This window comes from Trichechus manatus, unplaced genomic scaffold, assembly GCF_000243295.1.
Source record: "Trichechus manatus latirostris isolate Lorelei unplaced genomic scaffold, TriManLat1.0 scaffold00104, whole genome shotgun sequence".
In the NCBI taxonomy this organism is placed as follows: Eukaryota; Metazoa; Chordata; class Mammalia; order Sirenia; family Trichechidae; genus Trichechus; species Trichechus manatus.
This window is the reverse complement of record NW_004444040.1, coordinates 1,626,819-1,644,400: the sequence shown is the minus strand read 5'-3', so window position 1 is coordinate 1,644,400 and position 17,582 is coordinate 1,626,819. Positions and strand designations below refer to the sequence as shown.

The 17,582-nt window shown below is 45.3% G+C and overlaps 1 protein-coding gene across 3 annotated transcripts in view; it reads left to right on the top strand.

Annotated features, from left to right (window-relative positions):
* Positions 1-16,146, top strand: part of UBOX5 (U-box domain containing 5) — a 43,263-nt gene extending 27,117 nt beyond the window's left edge. The window contains exons 1-4 of one of the 3 annotated variants that reach the window (XM_012557474.2): positions 1,020-2,414; positions 3,555-4,755; positions 10,927-11,088; positions 15,395-16,146. In XM_012557474.2, coding sequence (XP_012412928.1) covers positions 2,361-2,414; positions 3,555-4,755; positions 10,927-11,088; positions 15,395-15,516 — 1,539 coding nt within the window. In that variant the 5' untranslated portion in view covers positions 1,020-2,360 and the 3' untranslated portion in view covers positions 15,517-16,146. Of the gene's footprint in view, positions 1-1,019; positions 2,415-3,554; positions 4,756-10,926; positions 11,638-15,389 lie in introns of those variants that run through there. The other 2 variants (XM_004383019.2, XM_023737510.1) reach the window with 2 other exon arrangements.
* Positions 16,147-17,582: the final 1,436 nt, after the last annotated feature.

Genomic DNA, 17,582 nt, shown 5'->3' with positions numbered 1-17,582 from the left:
GGCAAGGGAGGAGGAATTCAGGTAAACAAGCCAATCAGTAACGGGTTTGGAAAAACAAGTCGTGACAAGTCTCAACATGTTGGGGACAAGTAACGGGTTTGGAAAAACAAGTCGTGACAAGTCTCAACATGTTGGGGACAAGTCTCAACATGTTGTGCAGCATAGAGGCCTGTATACATCCATGTTTTAATGGCACATATCCCCACAATAAATGTGTCATATTATCTCCCCAAATTGCACTGTAGATTCAATGTAATCCAATAAAAATCCCAACAGGATTTCTCACGGAACTTGACAAGCAAATTCTAAAGTTTATGTGGAAGAACAAAGGACCATAAATAGCTAACATACATACATACACACAAAATGCCCTAACAGTAATATAGAAAACTTTAGAAGTGTGATCATAAAATAAAACTTACTCTCACATGTAAATGTTGGGGTGTGACTATACTAGAAGACATAAAGAAATAATCAAAAGCTTTTACCAACATGTCAAAGCCATTGCCCTCGGTGATGAGGTTTTCAGAAATGGTGAACCCCTCTTGGTGAAGTCTGAAAAACAGTACAGTATTCCCACAACTTACATAGAAGTTCCCTTACTAGAAAATTTGTTGTTAGGTACCATTGAGTAGCGAACCTGTGTACAACAGAACAAAACACTGCCTGGTCCCCTGCCATCCTCACAGTAGTTATGTTTGAGCCCATTGTTGCAGCCACTGTGTCAATCCATCTCGTTGAGGGTCTTCCTCTTTTTTGCTGACCCTCTACTAAGCATGATGTCCTTCTCTAGGGACTGGTCCCTCCTGATAACATGTCCAAAATATGTGAGATGAAGTCTCCTCATCCTCACTTCTAAAGAGCATTCTGGGCTGTACATCTTCCAAGACAGGTTTGTTCTTCTGGCAGTCCGTGGTATATACAATATTCTTTGCCAACACCGTAATTCAAAGGCGTCAGTTCTTCTTTGGTCTTCCTTATTCATTGTCCAGCTTTCACATGCATATGAGGCTACTGAAAATACCATGGCTTGGGTCAGGTGCAGTTTAGTCCTTAAAGTGACATCTTTGCTTTTAAACACTTTAAAGAGGTCTTTTGCAGCAGATTTGCCTAGAAAATTTAGCATGTATTATAACTATGTTAAAAAATACTTTGTGTTTATTTGTAAAACTGAGTTAGGGGCTAGACTGAGATAATAAAAAACATTTAAAAGTCACATGAAACACGTCTTCACTGTGCAGAACTGTCCACACAAATGTTGCAGGATGACTAACATGCCTGACCTCTGTTAGTGGCACATACTGATCATGACAATAAAAAGACTTCAGAGAGTGGTCCTGTCCCTGTTGGGCTGACAAGAGTTATGTCTGCCAGATGGAAAAGCAGGGTAGTCTGGCAGAAGAGTAATTGGCTGGCTGGCCTTATCCAAAGAGTTCAGCTCCTTGGAAGGGATGTTTCTAGTAGCTTCCCTACTTATCTACAGAGGAGTACCAAAGGCTGTTGGACATTGGTCATTAAGCTATTTGGATTAAATGTCCTCTTAAGCTCCTTCCAACCATAAGATCTTCTGTTTCTCAATAATGATGTTTCTGATCCTCCTAATTGTTGTTTTTTTGTTTTTATTGAGGAAACATAATTGCACTGAGAAGTGTTGACAAAGATGCCCAGCAGTGCTGTGATTATTTTCTGCGACCTTTTCCATTCTAAACCCTCTGCCTAAGCATTCCTGTTCTTTCTCTGGGTTGAGCCACTGCTGACCCTCCCTTTCTTGTGGGGAACCCACTGCATAGTGACAGCCAGAAACTGGGAGACTGCTATAGTCCATGCCAACTTTCTCAGCCTGCAGTAGAAATCTCCTTCATAATTAAAAAAAAATTTATTGTGGTAAAATATTTATCAGTGACCTTATATTCACAATGTTGTACACTGTGTTGTAAAAATCACCACTATTTATTTCCAAAACTTTTTCATCACCTAAATAGAAACTCTATACCCATTAAGCAATATATAACTCCGTAGTTCACCTACTCCCAGCCCCTGGTAACCACTAATCTACTTTTCTGCCTATGTGCATTTGCCTGTGTTAGGTATTTCATGTAAGTGAGATGATACAATATTTGTCTTCATAATTTTAAAGTGACTCATTTTACCCAACATCACATGTAGGATACAGAGAATGAGTATAGATCATAAGAGTGAGTGTGTGTGTGTGTTGAAGTTTTTGTTGTTAATCCAGTTTGATTTTCTTTTTGGAATCAATTCCTGAAAGTTTAGAATTGAATTTGTCTGACTAATACAAAGTTTTATTTTTTATTTAAGGGTGTTTCTGATGCTTGGAAGCTATTCTTTCAGCCACAAAGATGGTAATAAATCTTTGCCTTCCACAGTTCAGACCAAGAATTCACTGCAACAAGGTAAACTAAACAAATACATACAACAAATAAACAATATGTATTTTTCATATTTTTCCAATTTCCTACCTTGTGTATGTGGGCTTAACGCAGGCTTAATGTATACTGCAGTAAGCATGGGTTAGACTGAATCTCTAGAATCATACAGCACTTAGAAGGTGAGCGGTGACTCATTTTGTGGAGGGTCGTCTTCATCATACTCTTCCCTTTTTGATGAAAGTGTAATTCCACCCAAAGTCATAAAAGGTAGAAATAGTCTCCCTCCCCTCAGTTGTTCTTGCTGATTTCTAATACTAGAAATAACGGCTTGTATTTGTTATTTGGATTGCTTGTTCTTCATTATTTGAATTAAGCTACCTCCCCATTTGTGCAAAGGAGGATATCTTTCTATAGCCCAGAGCAGTGAATAGGAAAACACCAAAGGAAGAATTGAATCTCTCCCTAATTTGGAGTTTCTGTACATGACATACTGTTTCAGGTTCTCAGATAGTTAGGCTGACTCCTTTGGACAAGATACCTTCACATTTCCATTGGTTATAAAAGGGGAGGAATTACTCACAATCCCGCCCTCTAGCACATCCACTGTTTTAAATTTTCCATAGTCTTCGTGGTCCTTGTCGCTGTGCACGCATTTTATCAAGTTTCATCAATCATAGACTTACAAGAAGCTTGTTTGCTATACTTTCCTTAGGGAAGTTATAATTGGAGGGTCCAAATACAAAACTGAGAAATGTAGTGAATATCTTTGTTTTCCCCTAAATCTACATGTTTTTATCCTTTGAAGTAAAAAACCATTAGTATTTTTATTTTCTCTTCACAGAGATGTTATTTTGAAGGAATGATGTTAAATTGTTGAATTAATGCTAAACTGAAGGAGTTTTTTATTTGATTGGGCAGGATCTTATTGCTTGTATGCTTTCAGTATGGACAGAACCTGAGGACACACCTTCACCTTTGACCTGATCTTGAATACCTGCAAAAAAAAAAAAAAGGAAGGATTAGTTTAATAGAAGAAAACTTAAAACAATGAACTTCAAACTTTCCTTAAAGAGTTTTCTTAGAAATGGCAAGTTCTTGAAAAACTAGTTGTCTTCATTTGGACCTCATTAAATCAGTGTGTCTCATATTTGTCTTTAAATCTAGATATCAGCTGATGGTTATGAAGTAGAAAATCTCATCTCTGAAGACCTCACAAAGAGAAGTCGTGGTTTTAGGACAGAGTATTTCATTAAGCCACCAGTCTATGTGACAGTTTCTTTTCCCTTTAATGTGGAAATCTGTAGGATTAACATAGACCTCACAGCTGGGGGAGGCCACAATGTCACTGGCCTGGAAATGTACACGTCTGCCTTACCCAGCAGAGCATCTTGGTGTACCCACGAGTGTCAGACCCCAGGCCCAGCTGAGCCATCCATCCCAGAGAAAGAGGCGTTCACCTTGGTAGGCAAAGTCTTGTTGAAAAACCAGAGCCAAGTGGTGTTTAACCACAGGGGCTTCAAGGCCAGGGCACCTTTTGGCCCAGCGGAAGCCACACTCCCCTCTCCTGCTATTGTGGCCCAGGAGCTCTGGAATAAAGGGGCTATTTCCCTTAGCTATGTGGCCCATCTCAAGATCTGTATCACCCACGTGACAGGCAGCAGTATCCCATGCATCAAGCGGTTGGAAGTGTGGGGTCAACCAGCCAAAACTTGCTCCCAGGAGGTGATAGACAGTGTCCTGCTGGTTGCCTCAGAGAGCCTCCCTCAGGGCTTGGCTCTGCAGGCCCCGGCCTTGCCCATGGAGAGTGACTGTGACCCTGGGGGCCAGTCTGAGTGCCACCAGGCCCCCTCTAGCCTGCAGGAGCTGGCTGAGGTAATTCAGGATGTGCCTGAGGAGTTCTTGGATCCCATCACCCTGGAGATCATGCCTTGTCCCATGTTGCTACCCTCAGGCAAGGTCATCGACCAGAGCACACTGGAAAAGTGTAACCGCAGTGAAGCTGCGTGGGGCCGGGTACCCAGCGACCCTTTCACGGGGGTAGCCTTTACTCTACACTCTCAGCCTCTGCCTCACCCCTCCCTGAAGGCCCGGATTGACCATTTCCTGCTCCAGCACTCCATCCCTGGCTGCCACCTGCTTGGAAGAGCACAGACTGCAGTGGCGGCAACCCCTTCTTCCATCGTTACGCCTTCTCGGAAAAGGAAGATGGAACAGGCTGAACAAGCCCCAGACAGTAGCCTTGGTATAAATGCTTCCTGTTTTTCTGCCACAAGCCCTCTGGTCTCACCCACTACCTCAGAGCACACCGCTAAGAAAATGAAAGCTGCCAGTGAGCTTGGCCTGACGCACATGGACTGCTCAACAGGTAATCTCCATGCTACGTGCATAGCCTGTTGTCATACCAGCTCTTCCTGGGTGACACCTGGCACTGTTTGCTTTATGCTTTGCCAGTGTAAATTCCTCAGGCTAGTGCCCATGCTCCTCTTTCTCATTTCTCATTGTGGGGCCTCCACCTTTGTATTCAGGCCAGAGACAATCCAGGACCTTGGAGGGGCTGGTATGTGTTCTCGTCTGTTCCAAGGCTTCAGTCTGTGTATTTTGCTCCTCCATGCAATGATAGTTCCCCCAGTGGTTTCTACCTTCCTCCGGCTCCCTTTATATCCCCTGGCCAAGTCAACACTTCACCCTGGGCTCAAAGTCTTGGTCAAAGCTGCTGGGAGGAAAGACACCAGTCCTTCGAAGCTGACCTTGTCTTCCTTCTGATATCCTCTTTACGGTTACTCATGTATCAGTGGGCTTCTCCAGAGTGGTGTTTCTATCGTTTACAGAGGTGCGTTGATATAAATGCATCAAGGTACTCCCTGCCTCACCCCACCACTCCATGGGATGCCATGGACATGTGGAAAAGTAGAAAAATAGTAGATTGTGGGCCCCCCTTTCAGAAGGTAGTCTTGTTGAAGAGACAAGACACGTCGAAGAAGGTGCTGTTAGTGTGTGGACGAGTTGAAACATTCTTTACGAGGAGATTTAAGCATCCTGGCTTCTCGCATCTTGCCTAGGGGTTGCCAGTGGTTCCTGGGACCAGCGATGCCTGCCATCTCCTGAGGAGTGCACCGTTGTTCACCTGGGGACCTGTGCAGCTGAATGTGTTCAGTCAGCCTTGGTTGCTTTGCTTAAGCTTCGCTTTTTGCCACAGTCATTTCCTCCCCTAGCCCCCACCCATCTTCCACATGGTCCCTGCTTCATTGGTCTCAGATTTGGGCACCTTTGTTTTGCTGAACCCCACGTTCATGTGCATTCCATGAGACCCTGCATGAAGGACTGTTGTGGTTTTCATGTGTTCCAAACAGATTGACAAATAAAGCATTTAATTCTAGTAAAAGATAGGAGGAGAATCGAGAAATGAAGAGATATAAATAAAAAATGTCTTTTCAGCTCAGGAAAGCATGAGCAGAAAATCCTGGTGCCTCGTTTATGACATCTCCGGGTCAGAAATACTGATTTGAGGAGAAAGCTGTTTTTAAATTTATAGAGAAAAGAGCAAAATCAATAAGATCTTTTAACTGTAAAGTTGAAACAAAATAAAGATGAGTGATTTTCAGAGTCTGAGATTGGGTATGAACTTTAAATTTTTCATAAAAAATCTTCAGACTACTTTATCACTGGGTATTTTAACCATATCTACCTTTAGCTCTGATTTTTGTTTTTGAATAAGCAATATATTCTTATAGTTAGAAAATTATACACACACAGAGTAAAACATCTATCCCTAATGCCCCCTCCTTTTGATTGACATTTAGGCTGTTTTTAATATTTTGCTATTACAAATAAAACTTCAGTGAATAACTTTGTACATGGATAGTTTTCTATATGGGCAAGTGTATCTGTAGGACAAGATCATAGAAGTGGAATTTCTAGGCCAAAGGATATATTCATCTGTAAATGTGACAGATATTGCTGGATTGCACAGTGAATATCCTACCAGCAGTGTTGGTGAGATTCCTCACAGCCTTACTAAAATAATGTGTTTTCAAACTATCATTTGATAGATTAAAAAATGGTATTTTATGTTGTTTTCATTTTCATTTCTTTTGTTAGTGAGATTGAGCATCTTCTCATATAATTAAAAATCATTTGTATTTCCTGTTCTGTGAACTGTCTGTCCATCTCCTTTGCTTATTTTCTATTAGTTATTGGTCTTTTTCTTGGTAATTTCTAGGTCTTTATAGACTAGCCCTTTGACTTTGTTATGAGCTGAAATATATTTTCCCAGGTTTTTCTTTTTGGAGGGGGTGGGTATAGGACTTACTGTGTTTTTGGCCATTCAGGTTTTTGTTGTTTTTTTTTTTTTTAGTGTAGTCTAGTTTATCCATCTTTTTTTCCTTACAGCTTCTGGCTTTTGGGTCATTTAGACTTTCCCCATCCAAGGAGTTCTCCCATGTGTTCTTTTAGTATTTTTATGATCTGATTATTCTTTTAAATTTAAATCTTTGATCCACTTGGAATGGTGTAAGGTATGGATCCAGCTTAATGTTTTTTCAGCTGGCTACCCATGTGCCCATTTATTGACTGTTCCATCTTTCTCCTACTGATTTGAAATGCCGCTTATATCATGTACTAAATTTCTGTATATATTTGAGTATTTTTAGACTTTCTGTTGTGTTGTTGGTCTCTTTATTTATTCGTGGAGCCCTGGTGGCTCACTGGTTAAGAGCTCAGCTGCTATCCTAAAGATTGGCAGTTCGAATCCACCAGCCCCTCCTTGGAAACCGTGTGGGGCAGTTCTGCTGTCCTATAGGGTCGCTATGAGTCGGAATCGACTCGACGGCAGCAGGTTTGGTTTGGTTATTTATTGGTGTGTCTGTAACATATTTTAATTATTGTTGGTTTCTAATATGTTTTAATAGCTATTAGAGCAAGTTCCCCTCTCATTTTTTATTATTTTCAAAGTTGCCTTGATTATTCTTATTTTTTCCATATGAATTTTAGAATCACCTTGTTTAGTCCTCCCCTCCCCAAAAACAAAACTTTAAGAAAATTGTGATCACATTAAATTTATAAATGAACTTAGAATTGATATCTTTGTGATATTGACTCTTCCTGTGGTATATCTTTTCACTGAGGCCTTCTTTTGTGTTCTTCTGTAGTTTTAGGGTTTCTTTATATGGATTTTCACTTTTTTATTAAGTTTAATCTTGGTTTTATTTTTTTATTTTGATGCTTTTCTAAATGGAGCATTTTCTTCCTTTATACCTTCTAACTGAATTTTGTTTAAATGTATGAAAGCCATTGATATCTGTGTATTAATTTTGTATCTCTGTACTTTACTGAATTATTATCTAGTCATTTTTTAGCTACCTCCTATACAATCATATAATATAAACAATGATAATTTTATATTCTGTTTTCTAATGTTTCTTAACCTCTCATTTCTTTCTCTTATTGAAATAAATGTTTTAGCTAGTACCTCTGGCACAGTGTTAAATAATACAGGTGATCGTGGGCACCCTTCTCTTGTTCTGACTTCAGTGTGAATGCCTCAGTATAAGCCCAACTTTGGCTTTTGGGTTAAGATCTGTTTTAAGGAAGTTAATAAAGTATCCATTTGTATTAGTTATCTATTGGTACTTAACAAATTACCCCAAAACTTACTAGCTTAAGGCAACAAACATTCCTTGTCTTATAGTTTCTGTGGTCAGGAATCCAGGCATAACCCTTCTAGGTCCTCAACTTCAGGGTCTTTCTCAGGCTGTAATCAAAAGTGTTGACTGCAGTCATCTCAAGACCTGACCAGGGAAGGGTTCACTTCCAGTCTCACTCATGGTTGTTTCACAGTTCAGTTCCTTGTAGGCTGGAGGCTACCCTCAGTTCTCTGCCACATGGGCCTCTCCATGGGTAGCTCACAATATGGTAGCTTGCTTCATCAGAGCAATCAGGAAGTACCAAAGAAAGGGTGTGCAAACAAGATGGAAATCATCATAGTCTTTAATACCTAATCTTGGACATGACATCCCATCAGTTTTACTGTATTGTTTGTTATAAGCAAATCACTAAGTCCAGCCCACACTCCAGGGGAAGGGATACCCAAAGGCTGTCTCCTATACCATTGATTCCTTAATTGAGTGTTTTTATCCAAGACTGGAGGTTGAATTTTGTCTAGTGCCTTTTCAGTATTGGTGGAGATAATATTACGATGTTTCATCCTTAGATCTTTTAATGTGTTAAAGTACATTAATAGGTTTCCTAATATTGAACCATTCTTACATTCCTGGAATAAACTCGATTTGGTCATGATTCTTTTAGTGTATTTGCTCGTGTTTTTGAATTCATTAGTGAGATTGGACTGTAGTTTTGTGAGTGTGTTTGGACAAGTTTTGGTATCAATGATGTACTTGCTTCATAAAAAGAATTTGAAAATTTTCCTTGTCTATACTGTGTGTCTTAGTCATCTAGTGCTGCTCTAACAGAAATACCACAAGTGGATGGCTTTAACGAAGAGAAATTTATTCTCTCACAGTCCAGTAGGCTACAAGTCCAAATTTAGGGTGTCAGCTCCAGAAGAAGGCCTTCTCTTTGTCGGCTCTGGAGGGAGGTCCCTGTCTTCAGTCTTCCGTTGGTCTGGGAGCATCTCAGCACAGGAACCTCAAGGTCCAAAGGGTGCACTCTGCTCCCGACGCTGCTTTCTTGGTGGTATGAGGTTCCTGTGTCTCTCTGCTTGCTTCTCTCTTTTATATCTCAGAAGAGACTGGCGTGAGACAGTACCTAATCTTGTAGACCTTATCAGTATAACTGCTGCTAATCCATCTTATTACATTATAGTGATAGCATTTACAACACATAGGGAAATCACATCAAATGATAAAATGGTAGACAGTCATACAATACTGGGAATCATGACCCAGCCAAATTGACAGATATTTTCGGGGGACACAATTCAATCCATGACACTGCGAAACAGTTTAAATAGTACTAGAATCCCCCTGGGATTGTCAGTGCCTGGTGCTTTTTGGACAACTTTTTCTTTATGAGAATTAGTCTGTGTAGATTTTATGTTTCTTTTAGTTTCCCCTTACTCTAAAAGGCCTATGCAAATAGTGCACCTAATGGTTACATCTGTCTTCTCTGATTTTGTGGGTAAATTTTAGTTAACATGACCCCAGGAACTCCTGAAATCATTGGTAGTGTAGTGGGGCAAGAGGCAGACAAAGGTCCTTAGACCCTGGGTCTGTTTGTTGCACTCTCTGGTAGTGTTGACCTTGACAGACTCATTTGGTGACACAGGGCCATGCTGATCGGTGCTCCAAGGCTCCAAGCTAATAATGTCCTATGTCCTGCAAACCATAGACAAAACTTTCCATTCTCTACTTTGGGGCAGTCTTGTGAACTCTGCTACCAGGCAGGTCCCTGCATCCTTTCTTGTATAGCTGTCCCTTCTCCCTTTGTCTTCCTGTGACCTCATAGCTTAGCTTCCTGTGGATCACACATGGAAGGTCCCCTAGATCAGGAGTGGGCAGAGTAAAGTCTCGGTTATCCCAATCTGAGTAATAACTGCTTTGCTTTACTTAACAGGAGAGAGAGGGCGCAAACACCTAGAGAGCACAGGCAAGCAGCTCGCAGGGTAATGGGGCCCCAGAAAGGAAGAGTTGGAGAAAGAGAAGACCAAGGCTGGTGGGGAGGGAGTGGGAGGGCAGGGAGTAGGAGTGTGAAGATGGGCATTTGCTGGCTCATACTCATTTCCTTGGTCTCCAGAGAGGCTTTTAGAAAGCAGGGTGCAGTTCCGCAGTTGAGCCACGAGGTGGCCCATACCTGCCTGGGAACTTCTAGAAAGAGAGAAAAGCTAAAATAGAGCCCAGAAACCCTGAAGAGTGTGGGATGGGTAGGAACTGCCAGGTTCCCAGGGTTTTAACTCCCAGTGTTCTGTCACTACAGTCCACCAGTTGACATTAAGAAGGAGTTTCTTTACAGTTAAAGTTGTCCGTCGGTATCCGCGGGGATTGGTTCCAGGACACCCCTCAGATACCAAAATCCGTGGATGCTCAAGTCCCTTATATAAAATGGTGTACTATCTGCATATAACCTACACACATCCTCCCATATATTTTAAATCATCTCTAGATTAGTTATAATACCTAATACAGTGTAAATGCTATGTAAATAGTTGGTCTACTGTAATGTTTAGGGAGTGACAAGAAAAAAGTCTGTACATGTTCAGTACAGAGGCAACCATCGTAAGCCTAACTAAATAGTACACATCAGATGGAGGCGAACAATGCTTAAATGAGTGCTGGAGAGAGACTGAGGATCTGTGAAATGGCCAGAGGCTCCAGCAGGGTATGCCTACATATCATCCTTTTTTCCCCGAATATTTTCGATCTGCAGTTAGTTGAATCCGCGGATGCGGAACCCTCGGATATGGAGGGCTGACTGTATAGCTATTTGAAGTTGGAAGTGCTGTCTTTGTAGTCTTCAGATTCATTGGTGAGTAGCTTTTTTGCTGAACCTCTCTGGATGTTGTGGTCTGTGTGTCTCTCGACAGGTCCAATATCCCATGAGCAGAAGCTGTCACAAAGCTTGGAAATTGCCGTGACATCGACCCTTGGCTCCATGCCCTCTTTCACAGCTCGGCTGACCAGGGGACAGCTCCAGCACCTTGGCACAAGAGGGAGCAACTCTTCTTGGAGGCCAGGCGCCAGCTTGGGTAACATGGGCCCCATCCATATCCTGGAAGCCTTTGAACAGTGGTCTGTTCTCTGCGCAGTGTGTGGGGCCATGCATCTGGGCTATCTGCAGATCTGCATGCCCAGCCTCCTCCTTAGCTCCAACACCCAGGCCAGGCGAGAAAGCCTCTTCTCTCTCCTTTGCCAGCAGGAGTTAAACTTTGCAGGAGAAAGACTTTCGTTAGACAACTATTAGTAATTCTGTGAATTTAGGGCTTGGCTACTCTTTACTGTGGTTTTTGGGTAAGATCTAATGTTAATTCTTCTGTCCTGAGGCCTTTTATTGGTTTCTCCTTTTTTGTTTATTTTCTGATTTAATCCGTCTCCCATCTGGCATCTGAGAGACTTTTTATAAATGTGGAGGAAGGTTTGGGGTTGAATATGTCATCGTCATCCCTTTCTATTAAACATTCTCATCAGGGTCTTACTAAAGACAGTTCCTGAAGTAGCTTGCTGAACCAATTTTTCCCTGAAATGAACTTGGGAACACATTGTATGATAGAATCTATTAGATTCAAAGCAAGAAGTACTGGCTGGGATATTGTTGGAATTTTTTTTTTTTTTTTTTTTAACAAGATGAAGCTTTATGGGGCTAGTGATAAGGTGTACACTTGATTCCTCCTACTTCCCCCAAGCCAGTCCTTTCTCATTTTCTGGATCCCAGACCTTTTTCCTTTTCTGTCTTCCATTCCCACCTCCTCATCTCTATTCTGCCCACTCTGATTAGGTTTCTAGTCTGACCATTCCCAAGAGCCTGTCTTGTCAAAGTGACCAGCAATTTCTGTGACCCCAAGATTAGTGGTGGCTTACACTCCCAGCAGCATTTGATGTGACCAGCCCAGCCCCTCCTTCATGAAACACCTTCTCTCTCAGCCTCTGGACTGTTGTGCCTGTTTTTCCTCATCCTCAGTAGTCCCTCTTCAGTTTCCATTGCTGACTCTTCCTCCTCTACAAGACTCTGGCCCCAGACCCTCTTCTTCGGTACTCTCTCACCCTGAGTGAGAGCACACTTGTCCAGTGACTGCCCTGTGTTCTTCTATAGCTCTTGCCTCTCCTTGGAACTCAGCTGCTTGGCACTGCACATGGGCATCTCATGGATGTCTCAGACTAAACCTTCTAACACTGAACTATTAGGGTCAGATCCACACATGCACAGCGCAGAGGCGAGTCCAGGAGCCGATACACCACTTATAGGATCTCTCTTTTGAGCTCCTAATCTCTGCAGTCTCCTTGACACCTTCCTCATCCTCCAACCAGAGAGCCGGAGCTTTGGTTTGCCTGCTTTGCCATGCAATTCCTGTGATTGCATCTGTGACCTGGGCCTGGTGGCTGGAGGACAGAGGAGAGAAAAAGAAAATAAAACAAAACCAAAAAAACAGGATTTCCCCCTACTCTGTCTAACCCTTAAAAACAAAAAAACCCAGAAAGCAAAACCCGCTGCCATCGAGTGGATTCTGACTCTGATCCTTAGGAATCTACTTTCTTGTTCCTCAGAATGAAAAGAAAGTGTTGTTGTGGAACTTTTTCTGGCCTTATGCAGTACACACTTACAGGTGCTGAGCTACTTTTGAGCCCAGGCCAGGTGATCTGGCGAGGAGGGGGCAGGAAACCCACTGCTGGTTTGGTGATCCTTCAACTCCGGGTCTCCTTCCCCAGTCTGCCTGCTCCCTTTCACTTTCCAGAGTCCTTGCACAGCTGTCTCTGTCCGGAGTTTGTAGTTGCATTCAGTGGGAGGGACAGGGTGGAATGTGCTTATTACTCCATCTTGCCAGGAACTGGAACTACCCTGCAGACACGTTTTAAAACCATGACAGCACATAAAAATTCTCAGTTTGAACACAGTTGCCCACCATCAGAATCATTAGCATTTCTTATTAAAAAAAAAAACAAACCCGTTGCCGCCGAGTCGATTCCAACTCGCAGCGACCCTGTGTATAATTAGGTGCCACTGAAAATATTTCATGCACATTCTCCTTATCATTTAAGTTCATTCTGTGACGTTACCTGTGAACACATTTTTCGAAGGCAAAGAAAACTTGAGGCTGGTTAAGTTCTTACTCAGTGTGGATTTAGGGAAGCACAACTGGGAGAGCATTCCGTACTAAATGCCCCTCATTAGGCAGGATCCTACAGCGTCAGCAGCCAAAGACAGAGCTTAATAGTTGTCTCTCTCCCCTCCCCCAACTAAAAAAAAAAATTCTGGTCTTTCCTAGTATAGGAAGGTGCCACCTTCTTGGCACGTTTAGTCCATTGTTAGATGTCTGGTAAGTGGCAGCCTGGGACCTGGAAAGAGACTGTTTTGGGGGCTTTAGGTTTCCAATCTGCCGAAAGCACAGTAGTTTCTTCCTTGATGATCTTTGTTCCTTTATCACTGAAACTTCCCCTGGGGCTCTAGGCCTCTGAAACCCTTTAATGGGGCTGCTGGGCAGTGCTGGAGAGAATTGAGGCCCTTACATACTTCGGTGGTGGGGTGGCAGATGTGGCTTTTAAAACTCAAATGGAGAATGAAATCTGACGATGCACCTATGGGTCAAACAGCTCTCAGAAGCATCTAGCACAGAACCTGGCATGCAAGAGACACTTGGTAAATATAAGTCAGTGTCCCTTTCCTTCATCTTTTTTTTAAAAATGTCTAGGCCAGTGTGTGGTAGAAGTTTACCTATGCGGAAAGGAAAGTACTCTTTCCGTGTGCTATAGAATTCTTGGGCTTTGTGCCCATGAGAGACACCTGGTGCTTTTAGGTTGCTTCATGATTAGGTTGCTGACCGGGGCTCTGAAAGCACAGGAGCAGGGCAGTCAGGGACATCTTCCTGGAGGAGGTGTGGTCTGAGCTAAGTCTCAAAGAATAAGGGCATTCTAGGCAAAGGGAGGAGTCCCTCGGTGGTGCAAAAGGTTAACAACACTCGGCTGTTAACAAAAAGGTCAGAGGTTCAAGTCCACCTAGAGGTGTCTGGGAGGAGAGGCCTGGCAGTCTGTACTTCTGAAAAATCAGTCATTGAAAACCCTATGGAGCAGGGTTCTACTCTGACACACATGGGGTCACCATGAGTTGGAGTCGACTCCATGGCAACTGGTTAGGCAAAGGAGACAGCAAGCACAAGGTCTGAGGCCAACAATAGCAGGATATGTGCAGGAAAGAAGCAGTTTGAGATCTCTGAGCCCTAGTAGACAAGACTGAGTGTGAAGAGAGGTGAGGTTGGACAGGCCGAACAAGGGCATCCTGGCTGTCCCAGAGGTGATGGGGAGCCCCTAAGAGGTGGAAAGCAGAGGTGTAGGGGAGGTCTGGTTGTGTTTGGGGGTCATTGAGGGCAGCTTTGAGGTGGATTAAGAGGATAAGACTGTAGGAAGGCCATCCAGTTAGGCTGGAGATGAGAGGGTGGCCTGGATTATTGTAATGAAAAAAGATGAGGAGGAGGCGGTGGGTGTAAGAAGCATTTATGAAGCAAATTGGTTTGGGGTGCCTTTAGGGTCCCCAGGGGTGATGGTCTGGGAATGGAGAAGTGGACTGCAAGTAGGACAGTGAGCCCAGCACCTGCCTATGTTGTCTACCCTCTCAGGAGGTGTGTATTGAAGGAGAAGAGCAGGTTCCTTGTGCTAGGTCCACGAGAGAGGAAAGAGCCAGTGCAGCTTGGGGAGCAAGTGTGGCAGGACTTGTCCGCTGTGGCCTTCATTCAGGAAGGCCCTACAGGAAGCAGGGAAGGGGAGCGCCTGCGCCTGCCCCTGGGGGTGTGCAGCACAGGAAGGAGGCTGAGGGACTGAAGAGAAGCCAGCGCCAGGCTCAGCAGGCAGGTCTGGTGGCCTCCCTCCCCTCTTGAGCTGCGCCAGCCTTGCGAAACTGGGCCATCTTCTGCTGTCCCCTTTTTCTTGTCCTGTCTAACCTTTTTTGCAGCTTGTGACTGCCAGGGTGAGCCTGTGCCTTGCTCTGGCCTTGGCAGCCTGTCCCAGGGAAAATGTGTCTCGCTGAGAGGTCAGGAGGAAGGGCCCAGTCCTGCCTGGCTGCCCTCGGGAGCTGACTTTTCTTGAGCATTCATGGGAGCATAGAGATGTGATCAAAGATGATAGAGATGGAGGCCTCCCAGATTTCCAGGCTCCCTGCTACCTCTTCTCCCAGATCAGCCAGAGGCAACTGGGGGGAGGCTGAGGCAGTTGCTGCAGCTTTGGTGGGTGTGTGGTGGGCAGCTTCTCTTTTCATTCCCAGCACGTGCCTGTCTTCCAGGAGAGATGCCTGGCCCAGGAAGCAGCTTTCCCTAACATTGGCCTACTTTCCTCCTTGATTTACCAGAGCAGCCTGGGAGCAGCCTGGGCCCCGAGTGCGCCACCTGCAAAAGAGTGTTCTCTCCCTACTTCAGAAAGGAGCCCGTGTACCAACTTCCCTGTGGCCACCTTCTGTGCCGGCCCTGCCTGGGTGAGAAGCAGCGGTCCTTGCCCATGACGTGCACAGTCTGCCAGCGGCCAGCTGCCAGCCAGGATGTGCTGCGGGTCCACTTCTGAGTGACCAACCTCAACAAGAGAAGACCCATCGCTGGGAGGAGTCACAGCTCCCGAGGTCTGGCCAGGTGCTAGGCACAGAGTAGGGTGCGAGTGGGTCCCTGAGCTGCCTTTTCTTTCCCAGGGGTCTTTTCCTTCATCACCTCATACCGTGTAACACACGAGGGTTGCGCGAGGGGACATGACCCTCCTGCTCCAAGTGGCAACAGGATAACAAAGCCATAGCTTGTGCTAGGAGGGGTGAGGGAGCTGTCCCTGCTCTCCTGTGCCTCCCTGCCAGTCCCCCTGCCAGACCTCAGGGCCTACTGGAGCCAGCCCCACCCTGGGCAGGATCACCCTGCTGAGGGCCCCTGAGTTGTCTGCACACACCCCTTCAGGCTTGTCTGCACACCCCCTCCAGCGGGGCAGTCATGAGCAGAGCGCAGTACGCTGCGGCTCGGGACCTATAGGAGCACCTCCGCCTTCAGAGTGTCACCCCGAAGTGAACCATGCAGGGGTCTGTGGGTGAGTGACTCATCCCCCCACTGGGAGACCACTCCGAGCCTTAATAAAGCGATTGTTGATGTCTGCTGTGGGCTTCTTCCTGGTGGAGTGTCTGTCTGTGTCGTCATTCTTATGTCCCCAACCCACTCCCACACAGTGTTACTCACAGGGCAGCCGTGCGCAGTTACGGCAACCCTTCCGCTGTAATTCCTGTCAGTGGCCTGAAAGGACAGAAATGCGCATTTTCAGACCTGGCTGATGTGTGAGGGCCCAAAATCACGAGTTTGAAGGTGGGTCGGGGTGAGAAGGCTTCTTCCGGGGAGGGCCAGCCTGGGCTCAGGCCTCTGGGGCTCTGGTGGCAGAGCTGGCGGTGCCGCCCACTGCTGTGAGAAGGTGCCTTTTCTGCATGAGGTCTATTTCAGGGAAACACTTGTTTATAGGCTGCTTTTTTTTTTTTCATTCAAAATTTAGCCACATGGAGTCCCAGAGGGAAAATATATATTTCTACGACTCTGTTTACTGTATTGAATAGATTCTAGTCACTAGAAGAATGTCAGTGAGAAAACACCATGCTATTCCCCATTCCATTCTGAGCACATTTTGGAAGGAGCAGCCCAGAGATGCTTTATAATATCTTATCCCTGTGATTAATCACAGGTAACCATGGACAGGCTGTGGCCTACACATTCCTGGTCCCAGGAGTCCCAGGAGTCAGCCGCCTGCTCTTCTCCCCCTGCACAGGCCCACTGCCATCCCAGGGAACTGCGGAGAAGGAGGCTGGTGTTCTCTCTGGCTTCCCTGCTTTGCCTACAGGGCAAATAGAATTCTAAGTCTACATTGTCAGGAAGGTGGGGTTTGTTAAAAATTCGGATTCTTGGTCTCCAGTCTAGATCCCCAGATTTAGAATATCTGGGGTTAGAGTGTCCTGCCTGTACAAGCTTTTCGCATCCTTCGCTCAGGTGAGGCACGAAGCTCTTTCTGCACATGCAGCACTGGATCCCTCTGAGGGCAAGGAGGCCAGGGCAGGCACTGCCTCTGCACCGCGCCCCGCCCCCCCCCCCCCAGCCTCTAACTGAATCCCCGAGGTTTCTGAGTGAGGCCTTGCCGTGGGGCCCCGGCTGTCCTCTCTGTGGGGCAAGGCCTCCAGCCCTGGGCCTCTCTGCCCTCACCCCCAGGAGCTGGGCCATGCCAGTCACCCGTCAGTTGCCCCTCTAGCCCCTGGGCATGGGGAAGGGAGGCCAGTCAGAAGTAGTCCTGAAGGAAGAACCAAACCGCCAGGAAGAAGGAGCAGCTGCTCAGTGTTCACAGAGTACTCCATCTGCCACCGATCCTTGCAGCGTCCAGACCCTGGGGCAGAGCCAGTCCCCGTAGCCCTCCACGCCTGCCCTGCCGCCTCCTGTGGGTCTCCAGCCTGAGGCCTGCTGGGTGCTTTTCCATTCCCCAGGAAACGGGGTCCTCTGACACCTAGGTTGCTGTAAGTAGGTCTGCAGACAAAGAGAAGTGT